The sequence below is a fragment of the Biomphalaria glabrata genome, chromosome 7, assembly GCF_947242115.1.
Source record: "Biomphalaria glabrata chromosome 7, xgBioGlab47.1, whole genome shotgun sequence".
Lineage (NCBI taxonomy): Eukaryota > Metazoa > Mollusca > Gastropoda > Planorbidae > Biomphalaria > Biomphalaria glabrata.
In genome coordinates this window covers 4,997,131-5,011,991 of record NC_074717.1, presented here as the reverse complement: position 1 = coordinate 5,011,991, position 14,861 = coordinate 4,997,131, and the positions used below count along the sequence as shown (strand labels likewise).

The following is a 14,861-nucleotide window of genomic DNA, read 5'->3' as shown; positions in this document are numbered from 1 at the left end:
GGTATTTTTTTTTTATGTCCAAAAGAAAGTGCATGTTGTATACAACATTTCTGAGATCTGCGCTTGATGAGAGGTGTCATGTGGTCAGCAAAAACGGCCTACTCTTTACCCAACTGTGTCTAGCTTACCGTGACCCGATGAAATAACGAACGACAATAGAGCGTCTAAAAAGTAGTGCCATTAAATTAGCGCCGAAAAAAATAGCGCGACACAAAATTCTATAATCATCTACACTGTTCCTTCATTTTCGTCGTAGAGGTGATGTCACAGTTCGAGTAACAAGATCCGTCCACTTCACACGGTCAGAAGCTGTTCTAAGCAGGATATCAAGAGAGAGGCCGGTCCATTGTGTTATCCAGCTTTTCTTTGGACGTCCCTTTCTTCGTGCTTCCTCCACTTTACCTTGAAGATTGACTTATGATAGCTAGTCTTACAGGTGGGGCGCGGTGGCTGAGTGGTTAAGCGCTCAGTTTCCGAACCTGAGGTCCTGGGTTCAAATCTCGGCGAAGACTGGGATTTTGAATTACGGGATTTTTAGGGCGCCCTTGAGTCCGTTAGATCGTCGAGCTGAGCCGAAGGAAGATATAAAAAAGATATAGCCTAAAGGAGCGCTACATAGCGGCTTCATTGTACTCCGTAGTCAATAGTGTCTAGTTTGTAGGAGTTGGACAATCATTCTTTACTTACTTCGTTAAAGAGAAACAAAATTCATCGTAGTCCCTTTATCAGTTTCCACTGAGGAATTTTCTGGTTATTTGGCAGGTCCCCAGCAGTACTGCCCTCTGACAGGCAACGAGGATGTTCCTAGGAATGTTAATGGCCTTGAAGATATCTGTGAAGTTAGTGGATAACTTCCATAAACGCATTTCAGTTTTTCTTATGAGACTGTGGTACGGCGATGTCAGTAATAATAGCGTTTTTTTTTTCTTTTTTTTATCAATGAGCAGCAGAAGCAGATCAGGGGCGATTAAAATCTACCGTTTTGTCGGTCAAAGTAGGCCTATCCCAGTACAGCAGATGGCCAGTTAACTCGAGAACCTCTTTTGGTGAGTATTTGTAATAAGGAGGAGTATCCTTACCGATCTAATTGTGTGTCTAAGCCAAGTGCCTGTGTATTAGCTTTGCAACTTGATTATGGCGATCTAGGTAGGCTGATGCTGAACATCCTGCTATTATATGTTCAATTAACCCACCCACATTTCCACATTTTCGGCATTTGTCAATAATATTGAATTTTAGGATATGTTTCTCGTAATATTTTGTCCCAATTGCTCTGTCCTGTATTGCTGTAACAAAGCCTTCAGTTTCAGGGTAGGGATGACCTGCTTTGAGCCATGTTAAGGAAGCAGCCTTGACAATGTTGTCCCCATCTAGTAAAACCGGGAATTTTCCGTGGAGTGTTTTTTCTTCCCATTGGCGAATTTCATGCCTTATTATTATTATTATTATTATTATGTTAGAAACGAACGAGTAGTCATTCTCTGGCGCTGCCAGGGTCGAGTTTCGTTAAAGGGAAACAAAATTCATCGTAGTCCCTTTAACAGTTTCCACTGAGGAATTTTCTGGTGATGTAGCAGGTCTCTTTATCTACTATATCTCTCTGTTTCTCTCTCTCTCTCTCCGTCATTATTATTATTGTTATTATTATTATTGTATTCTTACTTTATCTCTATCTATGCATTAAAAGTTAATTTTAAAAACTTGAATTTAAAAATTCTGACTTATTTCGTCTTGCTACATCAGCGGCCTAGCCTGCCAGGATGATTGAGTGGACAGGCCAGTGTCCTGGTTCGTCACGCAATCTTTGACAATTTGAACCCACCGTGTCACTTTACCTGTCAGCCTTACGTCTGCCTCGGACACGTGACCCGTGACCCAGATGTGTCGCTATAAATTGTCTGTTAAAATGTGGCGTTCTGACTTATTATTACTGTTATTTCAGTTCACGGACCAAAGGTTTGGAACTCACTCCCCATTGATCTCAGACAGACAACATGCTACACCACTTTTAAGAAGAACATTAAGACCTATCTGTTTACAACTTTTTTTTAGATTAACTGTCATTTTAGCTCTTGTGTTTTTGTTTGTAATGTTGTTACAGCGCCTTGAGCCTACATTTTGTTTGTTAACAGCGCTTTATAAATAAAATTATTATTATTATTATTATTATTATTACTGAGAGTCCTGGCATGTAGGTGTATTGTAAAAAATCGCCCCCCCCCCCCTGAAAAATAGTCGCCCGCCATTATTTGATAATGTTGTCCCCCATAAACAAACAAATCATTTGATCATAAAATGTTTGTTGGTTGTATTAGGTGGCGGCTCTGGAGTTAATTTGATTATTTACTGAAATAACAGTGCCGAGCCTATGCGTACAGGGAAAGAGATACCTATAGATATCATTTAAAATGACAAGCTCTGGAGTTAATTTGATTCTTTAACTGAAATATCAGTGCCGAGCCTGTGCGTACAGGGAAAGAGATACCTATAGATATCATTTAAAATGACAAGCTCTGAGGTGAACTTTTAAGAAATACATGCACTATTTGTGAGTGTTAATAGAAAATGCTTTGATCAAGATTAACTAACCCCCCCCCCCCACCAGCCAGCCTCTTTTGCCCATTATGTCTCTCTCTGTTCTTACACTTTCTCTTATTATCTCTAAAAACACCTTCTCTCTCTCTACATATTCTTTCTCTACACATTCTCTCTACATACATTCTTTACACATTCCTTTCTACAAATTCTCTCTACATACTCTACACATTCTCTCTACATACTCTCTACACATTCTCTCTGCACACACAATCTCTCTACACACATTCTCTCTACACATTCCTTCTACACATTATCTCTACACATTCTCTCTACATACTCTCTCTACACATTCTCGCTGCACACATTCTCTCTACACACATTCTCACTACACATTCCTTCTACATATTCTCTCTACACATTCTTTCTACACATTCTCTCTACACTCTCTCTACACATATTTTCTACAGCTTTCTTTTTACACAATTTTCTTTACCCATTTTCTCTACACAAACTTTCTCTACACACATTCTCACTACGCATTCTATCTCTCTACATCTCTGCTCTTTTTACATTCCCTTTACTTACATTCTTTCTCTACACTTTTTCTCTTAACATTCTCTCAATTAGTACTCTCTCTGACACAACACTCCCCACATTTTATCTGTGCACACATTCTGTCTCAACAATCTCTGTCTCTTAACAATTTCTCTACATTGTGTTCTTTCTCTCTTGTTAAAGTCTCTCTCTTACATAATGTTCCGCGCTATCTTTATCATTATCTACTATATCTTTCCATCTGTCTCTCTCTCTCTCTCTCCCTTTCTCCGTCCCTCTCTCTCTTCCTCCACCTCTATCTCCCTATCACTCCCCCTCTCTTTCCCTCTATGTCTCTCTCTCTCTCCCTCTCTCACTCTGACTCTCTTCTTTCCTCTCCGTTTCCAAGGAAAGACTATGTCGTCCTTTTTCTTCTACCATGACTCCAACATGGCTCCATCATGACTCCAACATGACCCCATCATGACTCCAACATGACTCCATCATGACTCCAACATGACTCCAACATGACTCCATCATGACTCCAACATGACTCCAACATGACTCCAACATGACTCCATGTTGACTCCAACATGACCCCATCATGACTCCAACATGACCCATCATGACTCCAACATGACTCCATCATGACTCCATCATGACTCCAACATGACTCCATTATGACTCCATCATGACTCCAACATGACTCCAACAGCCGTAGGTCCGCTCTCTGGCGGAAGAGGAACAAAACAAAAACATTCCAATGTTAAATGTTTGTTTCTATAGGGACCAAGACTCACTGACCTTTATATATACAGATATCATATCAAATATTTAGGTCAGTGGTCTCGACGCGTTGAAAACATTGTGCATGTAAACAGCCGACAGTTATAACCATGTTCGGGGAAATAACTCACTTTAAGTAGAATAGCAACAAAAGTAGTCTCCCTTTGCACAACAAAGAACAGGTACGCAATGTAAACACATGTAGGTAATAGTGAATACAAGAAATGAATTTGTTAAAAAGAGGGAAATACTCTCTATAAATAAATATATTTAGACATATTTGCAAACCAAGACATCTCACGGGAATCATAATCATTATCCTCATCCTTATCATAATCTTAATCTTCGTCATTATAAGCCTCATCTTCATACTCACCTTCCTTCACCTCCTATCACCATAATCCTCCTCCTCCTAATCATAATCCTCCTCTTGGTTTATGATGCGGTCTTTGAATGTGCTACCTGGGAACCTTCTGTAGCATCTCAATTCCATTGCCAGGATCTTCCCCTCTAGCTCTGCAGTCAGCGTCCAAGACTTACGAACATATAAAAATGTGGTCAAGACCAGGGATCGCATCAGTCTGATTTTATTGCCGAGAGCTAAGCCTTTGTCTTTCAATATTATTTCAAATTTTGAAAGGGGCTGCTGTGGACTGTGCTATTTGGGCCAATAGTTCTGGTTTCGTTCCCTCATCTGAGACAATAGCTCCGAGGTATTTGAAGCTGTTAACACTAGTCAGCTTTTCACCTCCAATACTGATGCCCCTTTTAAAGCCCTGTAGGCTATTGGTCATAATTTGTTGTTTTTTTCCGACATTTATTTGCATACCATATGCTGCGGAAGTCTTGTCAATGTGCATCACCAGGTCAGCTAGTTCTTTTTCTGTCCCTGCTAGGCCGTCAATGTCATCTGCAAAGCGCAAGTCAGTAATTCTTCTTCCTCCAATGCTTACAGTACCTTCATAGCCCTAATCCTAACACCCAGTAAACCTTACCCTAAGTATAAACGCCAATGAATAATTTTGCAAGTTTAAACTGTGCGTGTGGGACTGCATGTGTGGGAGCATGTGTGGGTGCGTGTGTGGGTGAGTGTGGGAGTGCGTGTAGGAGTGCGTGTGGGGGTGCATGTGGGGGGTGCGTGTGGGAGAAATAACGAGTAAAAAATTTTTACCACTGACAGACAGAAAGACAGACATATTGAGTGACATATGCTTTGTAATAATACTGTTCATAGATAAATTAAAAATCTTTGTTGTTCTTTGTAAGTTAGTCTATTCCGCTCATGCCCAGTGTGAATCTCATTCGAGCAGCCTCAGATACCTCTTATAGAATATCCAGGTCAGGTCGCCGAGTCATTTAAGTGTGTTTTGAGGACCACTGATTTATAGACACTATTATGTAGACCAAGAGTCCCGTTTTCTCATTTGTGGCTGACCAAAGACTATGTTGGTCTTATAAAAAAAGGATAAAGTTCCCATTTCAGAACTTGAGCTGTTTCTGTGGCTAGCTTCTAACGAGGAAGTCATGTGGCAAGCACAACGCTCAACCGCTTTTTTTTTTCACAATAAATATCAGGTGGACTCGGGGGCGCCTAAAAACCCTGAAATTCAAAATTTCAGTCTCACCGAGATTCGAACCCAGGACCACTCGGCTCGGAAGCGAAGTACTTTACAATAACGCCTCTCTTAGACATAATGTTGTCTGTTTGTCAAAAAAAAACTGAAATTCAAAATTTCAGTCTCACCGAGATTTGAACCCAGGACCACTTGGATCGGAAGTGAAGTATTTAACAATAACGCCTCATAATGTTGTCTATTTGCACAAAAACCTTGAAATTCAGAATTTCAGTCTCACCGAGATTTGAACCTAGGACCACTCGTATCGGAAGTGAAGAATTTAACAATAACGCCTCACAGTGTTGTCTATTTTTCTTAACACTAATACATCTTCCTTATATACTCCCCAGGTACACACAATTCTTTTTCCGTATCAGTGGGATGACCATACACATTTGTAAGTTGAGTACCTCCGTTTAGATTCCTCTGCTGGTCAGTGGTCATAGTAGAGGAATTACATGCCGTTTAACAGCCGCGCTGGGTCCGACAGAAATCCTGTCCGGAAGATGACCTCATGCGAGAGGCAATTTTTTTTCTTTCTTTTTTTTTTTTAAGGGGTCTTAAAGGAGGACGTAGTCGCGGTGGCTGAGCGGTAAGGCGCTTGACTTCCGAACCGGAGGTCCCGTGTTCAAATCCTGGTGAAGGCCACATGACACCCTCGTTAACTGAAGAAACAGATGACCTTTACGTCTTTTGCCCTGTTGACGACAAGGTCTGACAATGAACGAACTTAAGGTAGGATAGTGAATCAGAAGCTCCATTGCCCCTCCCAAACGCCACCAACTCAAGCCCCGAATGAAAGCAGACGACACCAACCGGCCTCTGAAAAGACACAGCTGGAAAGATTTCACATACGTCAACGACTTTGTGAGGTAAATATTATGAGACACTTGGTATTATTAGTTTGTATAGAGACGCACTATAGTTGACGGACTTTTTGAACGCCACTTAGTGACGTCACGACTTGGTTGGGTTCGAGACTAGTTTGAAGGGTAATGTGGTTTATAGAGACTCGACTGTGGTCTTTTCAATATTAATACTATCATTTGTGCTGTACAACGGTTTGGACTTGGTTTCTTTGCCTTGTTAAAATTGTATAGGCTTCAGTTCCTTGTTAGTTGCATTGAATACACCCGTACAAGAAACATCTCGAAGTCAGACAGGCTTCAACAACTACAGGGCGAGACCTATCACTAGATGTAGGTTGAAGCTGGGTCATCGTGGTCACATGACATAATGAATTTGTCTTAATTTGTAATAGTAAACATTTCTTATAAATATCCTCCGTCTGCATAGAGCTGTCTTTGACTTTGCAATGGATAACTACGACTGTCGATACTTGCACTACCAAACTTTTGATGTAGGGCAGCACACTCTAATTTGTAATTTTTAATTTACATCATGAAAGTACCGGTATTGAAAAAGGTGTAAATCTTTGTGCATATTATTGAAATCCACGACTGGAAAGCAATAGCTCTCGATCGCTTCTCGTGGCGTGAAGCTGTGAGTGTCGGAGTCATGAGATACGAAGCAAGGGGAGTGGCCAGCGTGAAAGAGCGCCGAACCAACAAAAAGCTGAGAGAAGAAGCAGGGCTATCTGCAACTGACCAAACCCACCCATGCCACGTATGCCTTCGCCATTTTTTAAAGCGAGGATTTTTGGACTTTACAGTCATCAATGTGCTCATCTTCGACCACGAAGGGTGATCTTTATATATCAGACTTAGAAGAGCATTAATTAGGCACTGTATTTTGTAAAGCCTATGGTTAAACTTCGATGTTAACCCTCTGCTCCTGTGTTAAACCTTACTCTATGTAACAAATTTCAAAAGACTATATTGGTACAACATTTTATTAAAGTAATTTGTTTATTTAATTTAAAAGTTCTGACATTTAAAACAAAAACAAAATTATGTATAAAATATATATTAAAAAAACAAACAAATCTTATCAAAGGGGGATAACTATAAAAAAAAACACGCTGCCATACATTAATTCTTTGGGAATGCGCTTCTTTTTTATTCTATATATAAATAACATAAATTCATGACCACTAATTGATTGTAATTTCATTATTCTTTTTAACATACACCTCTCTTACAAACTTTTGTAGATTGATTTACAATTGAAAACATGAACTACATTATTGTCATTTGATTGTTTATATTTTCTCTATTCAAAAAAAAAAAAATAAAAAAAATTGTAATATAAGATACAAAATTTTAAAAATTTCAATTTGATCCTAGTATCTACATAATAAAAATAATGTGTACAAAAGTTGTACCAGACAGAATAAGCTGATATAAGATATGCTATAAGATATGCTATAAGATATAATATAAGATATAATATAAGATATGATATAAGATATGATATAAGATATGATATAAGATATGATATAAGAAGGTAACGCAAATATAAAGCGACTTGTATGTATCATTACATACCAGTACATAAGGCTTGCTATAAAGTGTACGGTGTAAAGTGACAAGAGTCGCTTGGCTACTTATCAAGTGGGCCCGAATTTCAATCCTGACATGAGCATCAAAGTTGTGTTTACTAACCTAATCGTCTAAAGTCAGCACGGAAACCTGTTTCCGCCCCCCCCCCCCCCAAAATGTGTTGTATAAGGGAGTTTACTCTCTGAGCATGCTAGAAGCACAAGAGTTGTATACCGTAATAAAAAGAATATTCACGTCTAAGTCTTAAAGTGCAATTCACTAAGTATTCGTCGCTTTTCATTTGTACTTTAACAATGTCTAAAAATAGATTTCAGATGCTCTTCCAAAACCTACTCACATATATATAATTGATTTATTAAAACTTGTTTTTTGTAGACTGCGGCCTTTGGGGAAAACCGAAAATAAAATACAAGGGTTCGATAGAAAGCTTGAGGTTTTTTGTTTTTTTTTATGCGAATAGCGGTCGTCAGGTTGCAATTTGTCAAATCCGGTTCTTAATGAGTTCCTAGGAGGTAAGGAAACTGTTTAGAAAGATCCGTACGACAGTTTAAAAAATTTCTTGATCAATGAATCAGTCACTTGGTGGTATTGTACGTTTATATATAGATATATATTAGTAGCCAAAATTAAATTTACAATAATAAAAGATTTTTAAACATAATGGTCGACCTCGAGTTTGCCCGATGCGGCCAAATACATTTTTTGGTTAATGTACCTTATATAATACAGACGTTACTTCAAAAAAGAAGATGATTACGTCCTACGCGTCAAGCATTTAGTCATGCATATTAACCAGTGACCTAAATTCTGCCAAGTCACTGGTTTTCCTGGCTAGCTCAGGCAATCCATTCCATGCTCTAATAGCGCTAGGGAAGAAGGAGTATTTGTACAAATTTGTCCTAACATATGGGACGAGGAATGTGCCTTTATCTTTGGGGCTTTCTGAGTATTTTATTAAATTTTGTTTTTGTATTTGAAGATTATGGTTCAGTGTTTTATGTATAGTGGCTACTTTGCTTTTGAGTCTTCTGTCTTGAAGGCTTTCTAAATTTAGTGATTTTACTAAAGGTGTTACTCGAGTCAAATGTGAATATTCGTTTGTTATGAATCGCACTGCTCTATTTTGTGTCTGTTCCAGTTTCTTAATGTTTTCTTGAGTTGAGGGGTCCCAAACTGAGCGTGCATATTCTATTATTGGCCAAGGTTAAATAACATTTTAGTCTTATGTTCTTATTTGATATATAGAAATTTCTTTTAATACGGTAAATCCTAATGCTTTGTTTGATTTTTTGATAGCTTCATCAATATGGGTATTCCATGACAGTTTTTCATTTATTATAACACCTAGGTATTTTGCGTTTTTAGTTTGTGTTACTGGTTTACCATGAATAAGATAAGTGGAATTAATTTGTTTTAGTTTTTTTGTTACTCTTAATAACTAACATTTTTCTGGGTGGAAAGACATGCTTCAATTTGATTCCCATTTCTGTAATTCATCTATATATATATATATGACACTGAACTTATTAATAGAATTGTTAGAACAGTTTTTGAAATAAAATGTATAAATACCGGTATAAGAAATACAAGATAGTAACAAGAACAATAATGTAGAAAACATATCTCGTTTACAACATACTGTTAAATATGGTATACAGTCTGGAAACAAATATAATACAGCACAGTGGTTCTCAAAAGAGCCGGCCCTGGATAATTTGTAGGCCCTATGTGAAGTGAATTTGCTGGCCCCCAAATGAAATAGAAAGATAACAGATAAACTGCGACAAAAAATAAAAGACTGGTGTACTCCTATAATAACTTAGGGTACAAGTTTCGCTGTTTCTTCACTAAAAAATAGTGTCTAGAGTCCTGTCCGAGGCCTGATCCCAAGCTGTATCGAGTAATGTGCAGATAGAATTTTGTTTTTTTATGCAAAAACGATTCTAGAATGATTGCAGCTTTCATATATGACACACAATTACCGGTACTATTATCGCATTCTACCACATAATGGTAGTTTATGGATCAACGAATTTAGAATATATCCAGTTGTGTTTTTATTTTTCAGAAGCCCCATTCTATTAACTTCTGTTATCGGCGAGTAAGACTGTCTTATATACATCTACCTGGACTATGTTTTTTGACATTATCTTAATTTAATACAATAGCTCAAATTGTAAGTGAATTTATATCAATTAAAAATGTATATGTTTATATAATAATTTAAAAAAAAAAGGCTCTGGGAATGTGAGTACTACCCCCAGAGTAGTAAGTGTCAATTCAAGACAAATCAGGCGATGTCCTGAACTTAATAATAACTTCTTTAATAAACAGTTCATAACAAATAATGAGCGCATCAGCAGACACTGGTTTTAGGACCTTGTGCTCTAGTTTTGAGAACATTAGCTGGTTCTGCACTACGGCTGGAAGTTTAGAGCTGAGAATCCTTTGACGTCTGCCTTGGTCTGAACCTAAAGCAGACGAGACGGTAATGAAGCACAAAAGCTCCAATCTCAATGGCTGGCGGGAAACTTTCTCCAGATACGAAAGAGTTTTAGCTTTACGTTTTTGCAAGTAATTGAAGATGTTTTTATTTCTGAATATCAGTTGGACGTCTGATTTTGTTAAGTACCAATTGTCGAAAAAATAGCTGGCGAAGTCCAGGCTGTCTAGAACTAAGGAAACAGCAAGTGGCGATACTAAAGTTTCGGGCCAACCAGAGATAGTTATAACAATGTCCATTGGAGTAACTCCGGACTTTATTAATTTTTGTATCAGAATTCCGTCATTGCCAGCTTCAATGAGCCGTTGAATGATGTCTCGCCTGACTAGATCTGCACTAATCCCTTGATCCAACAAGTATGCGGCTGTTTTCTGGACATTTTTTGTGGGGGTTTCATGACTGAGCAGTATGGACAGAATCGACTTTCGTTGCATGTCATCTCGACCCAAATCAGCTTTCGAATCGATCAACAAACACATGAGCCTTGTGTTGAATTTTTCGGTGGCCAGATCTAGAGCGGACATGCCAGCATTGTTTCTGATGTTGAGATCGGCGCCGTGGTCGATCAGAAGCTTAGCGATTTGCTCTAAACCGCACGTATAATTCGACACAAGTAACAGCGGCGTGTCTCCTGACTCGTCCCTGGCGTTTACATTCGCTCGATAAACAAGAAGCAATTCAGCAAGATGACTATTTCCTATAGCGTTGTGCAGGGGCGTGTGACCAGAATATGTTTTTAAGTCAACGTCTGCGCTGTGTTTCAACAGTAAGTGCGAAAAAGCTAAATTGTGAGTCTTCGCTGCAAGGTTGAGTGCAGTCCAACCATTATTGTCTGAGTGGTTCACGTTAGCTCCCTTATTCAGCAAGTATTTGAGAACCTCGAGGCTCAACTTAGTTTGGACGGATGCTATCAGTGCCGTTCTTCCATGGTCATCGGTGCCTTCCAAATTCGCCCCATTTGTCAGCAACGTTTCTAAGACTAGCAAAATGTTCTCAATAATCTCTTCGCTGCTTAGTTTCCTGGAAAAAATTGAAAGCATATTTGTGGTATAATCCCAAGAGATGGCGTTGATCAAAGGTGTTGTGTTCGTTTTAAAATTGACATTGGCTCCTTTGCTCAATAGAAAGTTGATGACTTCAATACGCATGGTGCTCATTAAAGGAGTCCTTTTTCTGTAGACCCCGTCAATGTCCGCCCCTGCGTCTAACAGAAGCTGGATGAGCTGAATGTCTCCCTTCTGTACAGCTTCGATCAAAGTCTCTGGTTTTTGAACAACAGCCTTAGTTGTTGCAGCGCAATCCTTCAGAAGAAATCTTAACGTCTCCACTTTCCTGTCCCATAAGGCTTCAAAGACAGCACACTCGGGGTCGAGGACGGCACCGTGGTTAACAAGGAAGCCGGCAGTATCCAACATGGAATTCCTCAAAGCTAGGTGAAGAGCAGAATCTTTGAAAGTGAACCGACACAGCCGATCGTATTTATTTACCGGTGCCTTATGGTTGATCAGAAGCGGAATTATCTGAACTTGTTTTTCTTGAACAGCGAGCACAAGATCGTCGTGGGTGACCTCAGCTCCGTTAGCTAAAAGAGTTTCAGCCTGTTCGCAGCTTCCGGTGTGTATCATATGCTGTATGGGAGACATCCTGCACTGCTGAACACTACTGACATCTATCCCCAGCCTGCTAAACTCTGGAAGAAACGCTACATCAGATGTACTAACATCGATGCTTTGTTGAACAACACGACGGACAACGTCAGGCCGAAGTTTTAAGAAGTCTTTCCATTCAGATAAATTATACTTCAGTAACGTCATGCAAGTCTCGGCGTCTGCTAAATGCAAGGGAATTACCTTGAGCAAATAGGCGCGATACAGCAACCCCAGCAGTTTACGCAATCCCCTTTGTTGGGCAATCACCAAAGCACTTTCTCCTGAGTTGTTTAACTTATCTGTCTCTGGGTTAGCTCCAGCATTGATCAGCAATTGCACCTTCTGGAGATGTAACGCGCTGATGGCTGACATTAAAGCAGTATTCCCAGTCGAGTTTTGTTCATCTAGGTGTAGGCGTGTGTCTCCAAGCAAACACCGCACTACTTCCATTGACGTCGCCAGCATGAGCGCAGTATCTCCATTGTTATTTTTAGCATTGACGTCAGCACCCATGCTCAAGAGTTTACCCACAATGCTCGGAAAACCGCTAGCGGAGGAAATGAGAAGAGGAGTGTTTCCGTTGGCGTCTCTGAGTTCCAGTCGGGCGCCATCTTGGAGGAGGAACGGGAGTAGATCGGCGTGGCCTAAACGACAAGCTTGGTGAACTGCCTCGTTTAAGGCGTGGCTAGAGTAGGGTGTAGTATTGTGACCACACAGCCTCATAAGTCTGATAATATTTGGCGACAAACCGGAAGCTGTATCTTCCGACAAGATGGAGTCATCAAACTGAGCCTGGTCTTCTGCCATTATATCGTCAGCTTCACGTGTATCTAAAGAGAGAAGAAAAAAAAAAGTTTGCTACAGGTAAAGTTTCTTCCAATGCGATGGCGTCGTATATATATACACACACACACTAAGATAGAGTCAAAACTAAGAACAATAAGGAGCTGGTGACCCTTAGGCGGTTTTGCGACATACGGGACGGGACTACTGTTGTGATTTCTGTTTATTTATTGCTAGGTACTTTTATATTAAGTATTGTTTAAACAGAATCATCTTGCCGGAGATAATATAAATGACTTGATAACACACTGAAGGAACATATGTGTTCCTTTCAACTACTTTATTGAACTTCTTTAAACTACACATATATTTCAATAACAGCTTGACTTAAGTATCTTCATAAAATGTAACTTTCTAATACTATAACTCTTAGTTAAATGTAAACATAGAGTTGAAGCTAGGTGCTGAAACAAATGATACTTTCTCTCTTAAAAACTTGGTCCCTGGTGCTGTTATTCATTTATGTTTAATATATGTATGTATCATTTGTTTCAGCACCTAGCTTCAACTCTATGTTTACATTTATGTTTACAGCATTATTGCTTGTACCCACTGAAGCTTCTATATGTAATGTGTTTATGTTGTCCACTTGGCTTTGTGAGAGATAAACAATTAGATAGAGCCATTGTTTGTCTAATACATGCCTAACGGCTGTCTGTGTCGGCTCTGTCGAAGTTGTTAGTGAACGGATGCTGCGAGGGTGGGGGAGGGGCTAGCTGGGGCTTGTGACCTTTGACCACTGGGGTGGTAATTTGCATACGGGCGAAATGACTCTGGATCAGAAGAATGTTTTTTGACATTCCGATGGTCTAGAGGCTAGTTTCGCTTGGTGCGTTATCGCTAGGCGGTGGTGTCGAATCCAGTGTCACAGGTTCGAGCCTCGGTCGGCGCATGCCCTTATTTTCGTAGCATTTTAATTCACTACTTTCTCTCTTAAAAACTTGGTCCCTGGTGCTGTTATCCATTTATGTTTAATATATGTATGTATAACTTTTAGTTGTATAAAGTATTACGGAAACAACTTTATGATACAAATTTAATTCATGTGACTTCCACTACTGGACCCGCAACCGTTTTAACATAAGACCGTTACTATCGAAAATTGGTTACAATGTGATGACCCGGACTAAGTAACTTTCCACTCATTGAAACATTTCTAGACCGTACTTTACAGAATCATGGAAACGTCTCTCCATAAATAAGCTAATTTTTTTTTCCATGACGTCTTTCTCTGTTTGGATGACTAAATTATCTTGTTTGCTCTGGACGTCTATGACTCGACCCCTAGGCATCTAGAAACAGATGGAATTAGGACACAACGTCGGCTCGTGACAACTACAACCTGGCAGAACCGTTTGATTGTCTAAGAGCTGAGCTGAAGGCTCTTTGAGCTCTAGGTTAGAAAAAAAACACCTGATTTAACAGGGGAAAAAAAAATGTGTATGAACAACCTTATCCCAAACTGTACCGGGTATCGGATATTTGCTATTCCATCTGATATATCAGCTGTGTGGAGAGGGAGATAACTGTTGTGTGGGCGACATCGTTAAGACCATAAATAATGACGGGGAAAAAAAAAGAACAGATTACGTTGGGGGCAGGTCACCTCGAAAGTATGTCAGAGAACAGAGGAGCAAAGATTGTTCTCCTGCAAAAATAAAAAGTAGGCGCTGTTTGCAGAGTACCAAAGCGCTTCGCTTCCGAACCGGGAGTCCAGGGTTCGAATCTTGGTGAAGACTGGAATGTTTAATTTCGGATCTTTGGATGCCTCTGAGTCCACCCAGCTCTAATAAGTACCTGACATTAGCTGGGGGGAAAGTAAAGCCTGTTGGTCGTTGTGCTGGTCACATGATAACCTCGTTAACCGTTGGCCACAGAAACACCTGACCTTTACATCATCTGCCCTATAGACCACAAGGTCTGAAAGGGG

The 14,861-nt window shown here is 39.6% G+C and overlaps 2 protein-coding genes across 2 annotated transcripts in view; both read right to left on the bottom strand.

Moving 5' to 3' along the window:
- Window positions 1-14,861, bottom strand: part of LOC106079713 (uncharacterized) — a 30,265-nt gene that overhangs the window by 9,451 nt on the left and 5,953 nt on the right. The gene's annotated exons all lie outside the window — the stretch shown is intronic.
- Window positions 7,367-12,907, bottom strand: LOC106062565 (putative ankyrin repeat protein RF_0381). Its single transcript, XM_056037035.1, has one exon. The coding sequence runs from the start codon at window positions 12,893-12,895 to the stop codon at window positions 10,217-10,219; it is 2,679 nt and encodes an 892-aa protein (XP_055893010.1). The 5' UTR covers window positions 12,896-12,907; the 3' UTR covers window positions 7,367-10,216.

Coding starts and splice junctions, on each gene's coding strand:
- LOC106062565 (XM_056037035.1), bottom strand. CDS start 12,895: ATGGCAGAAGACCAGGCTCAGTTTGATGACTCCATCTTGTCGGAAGAT.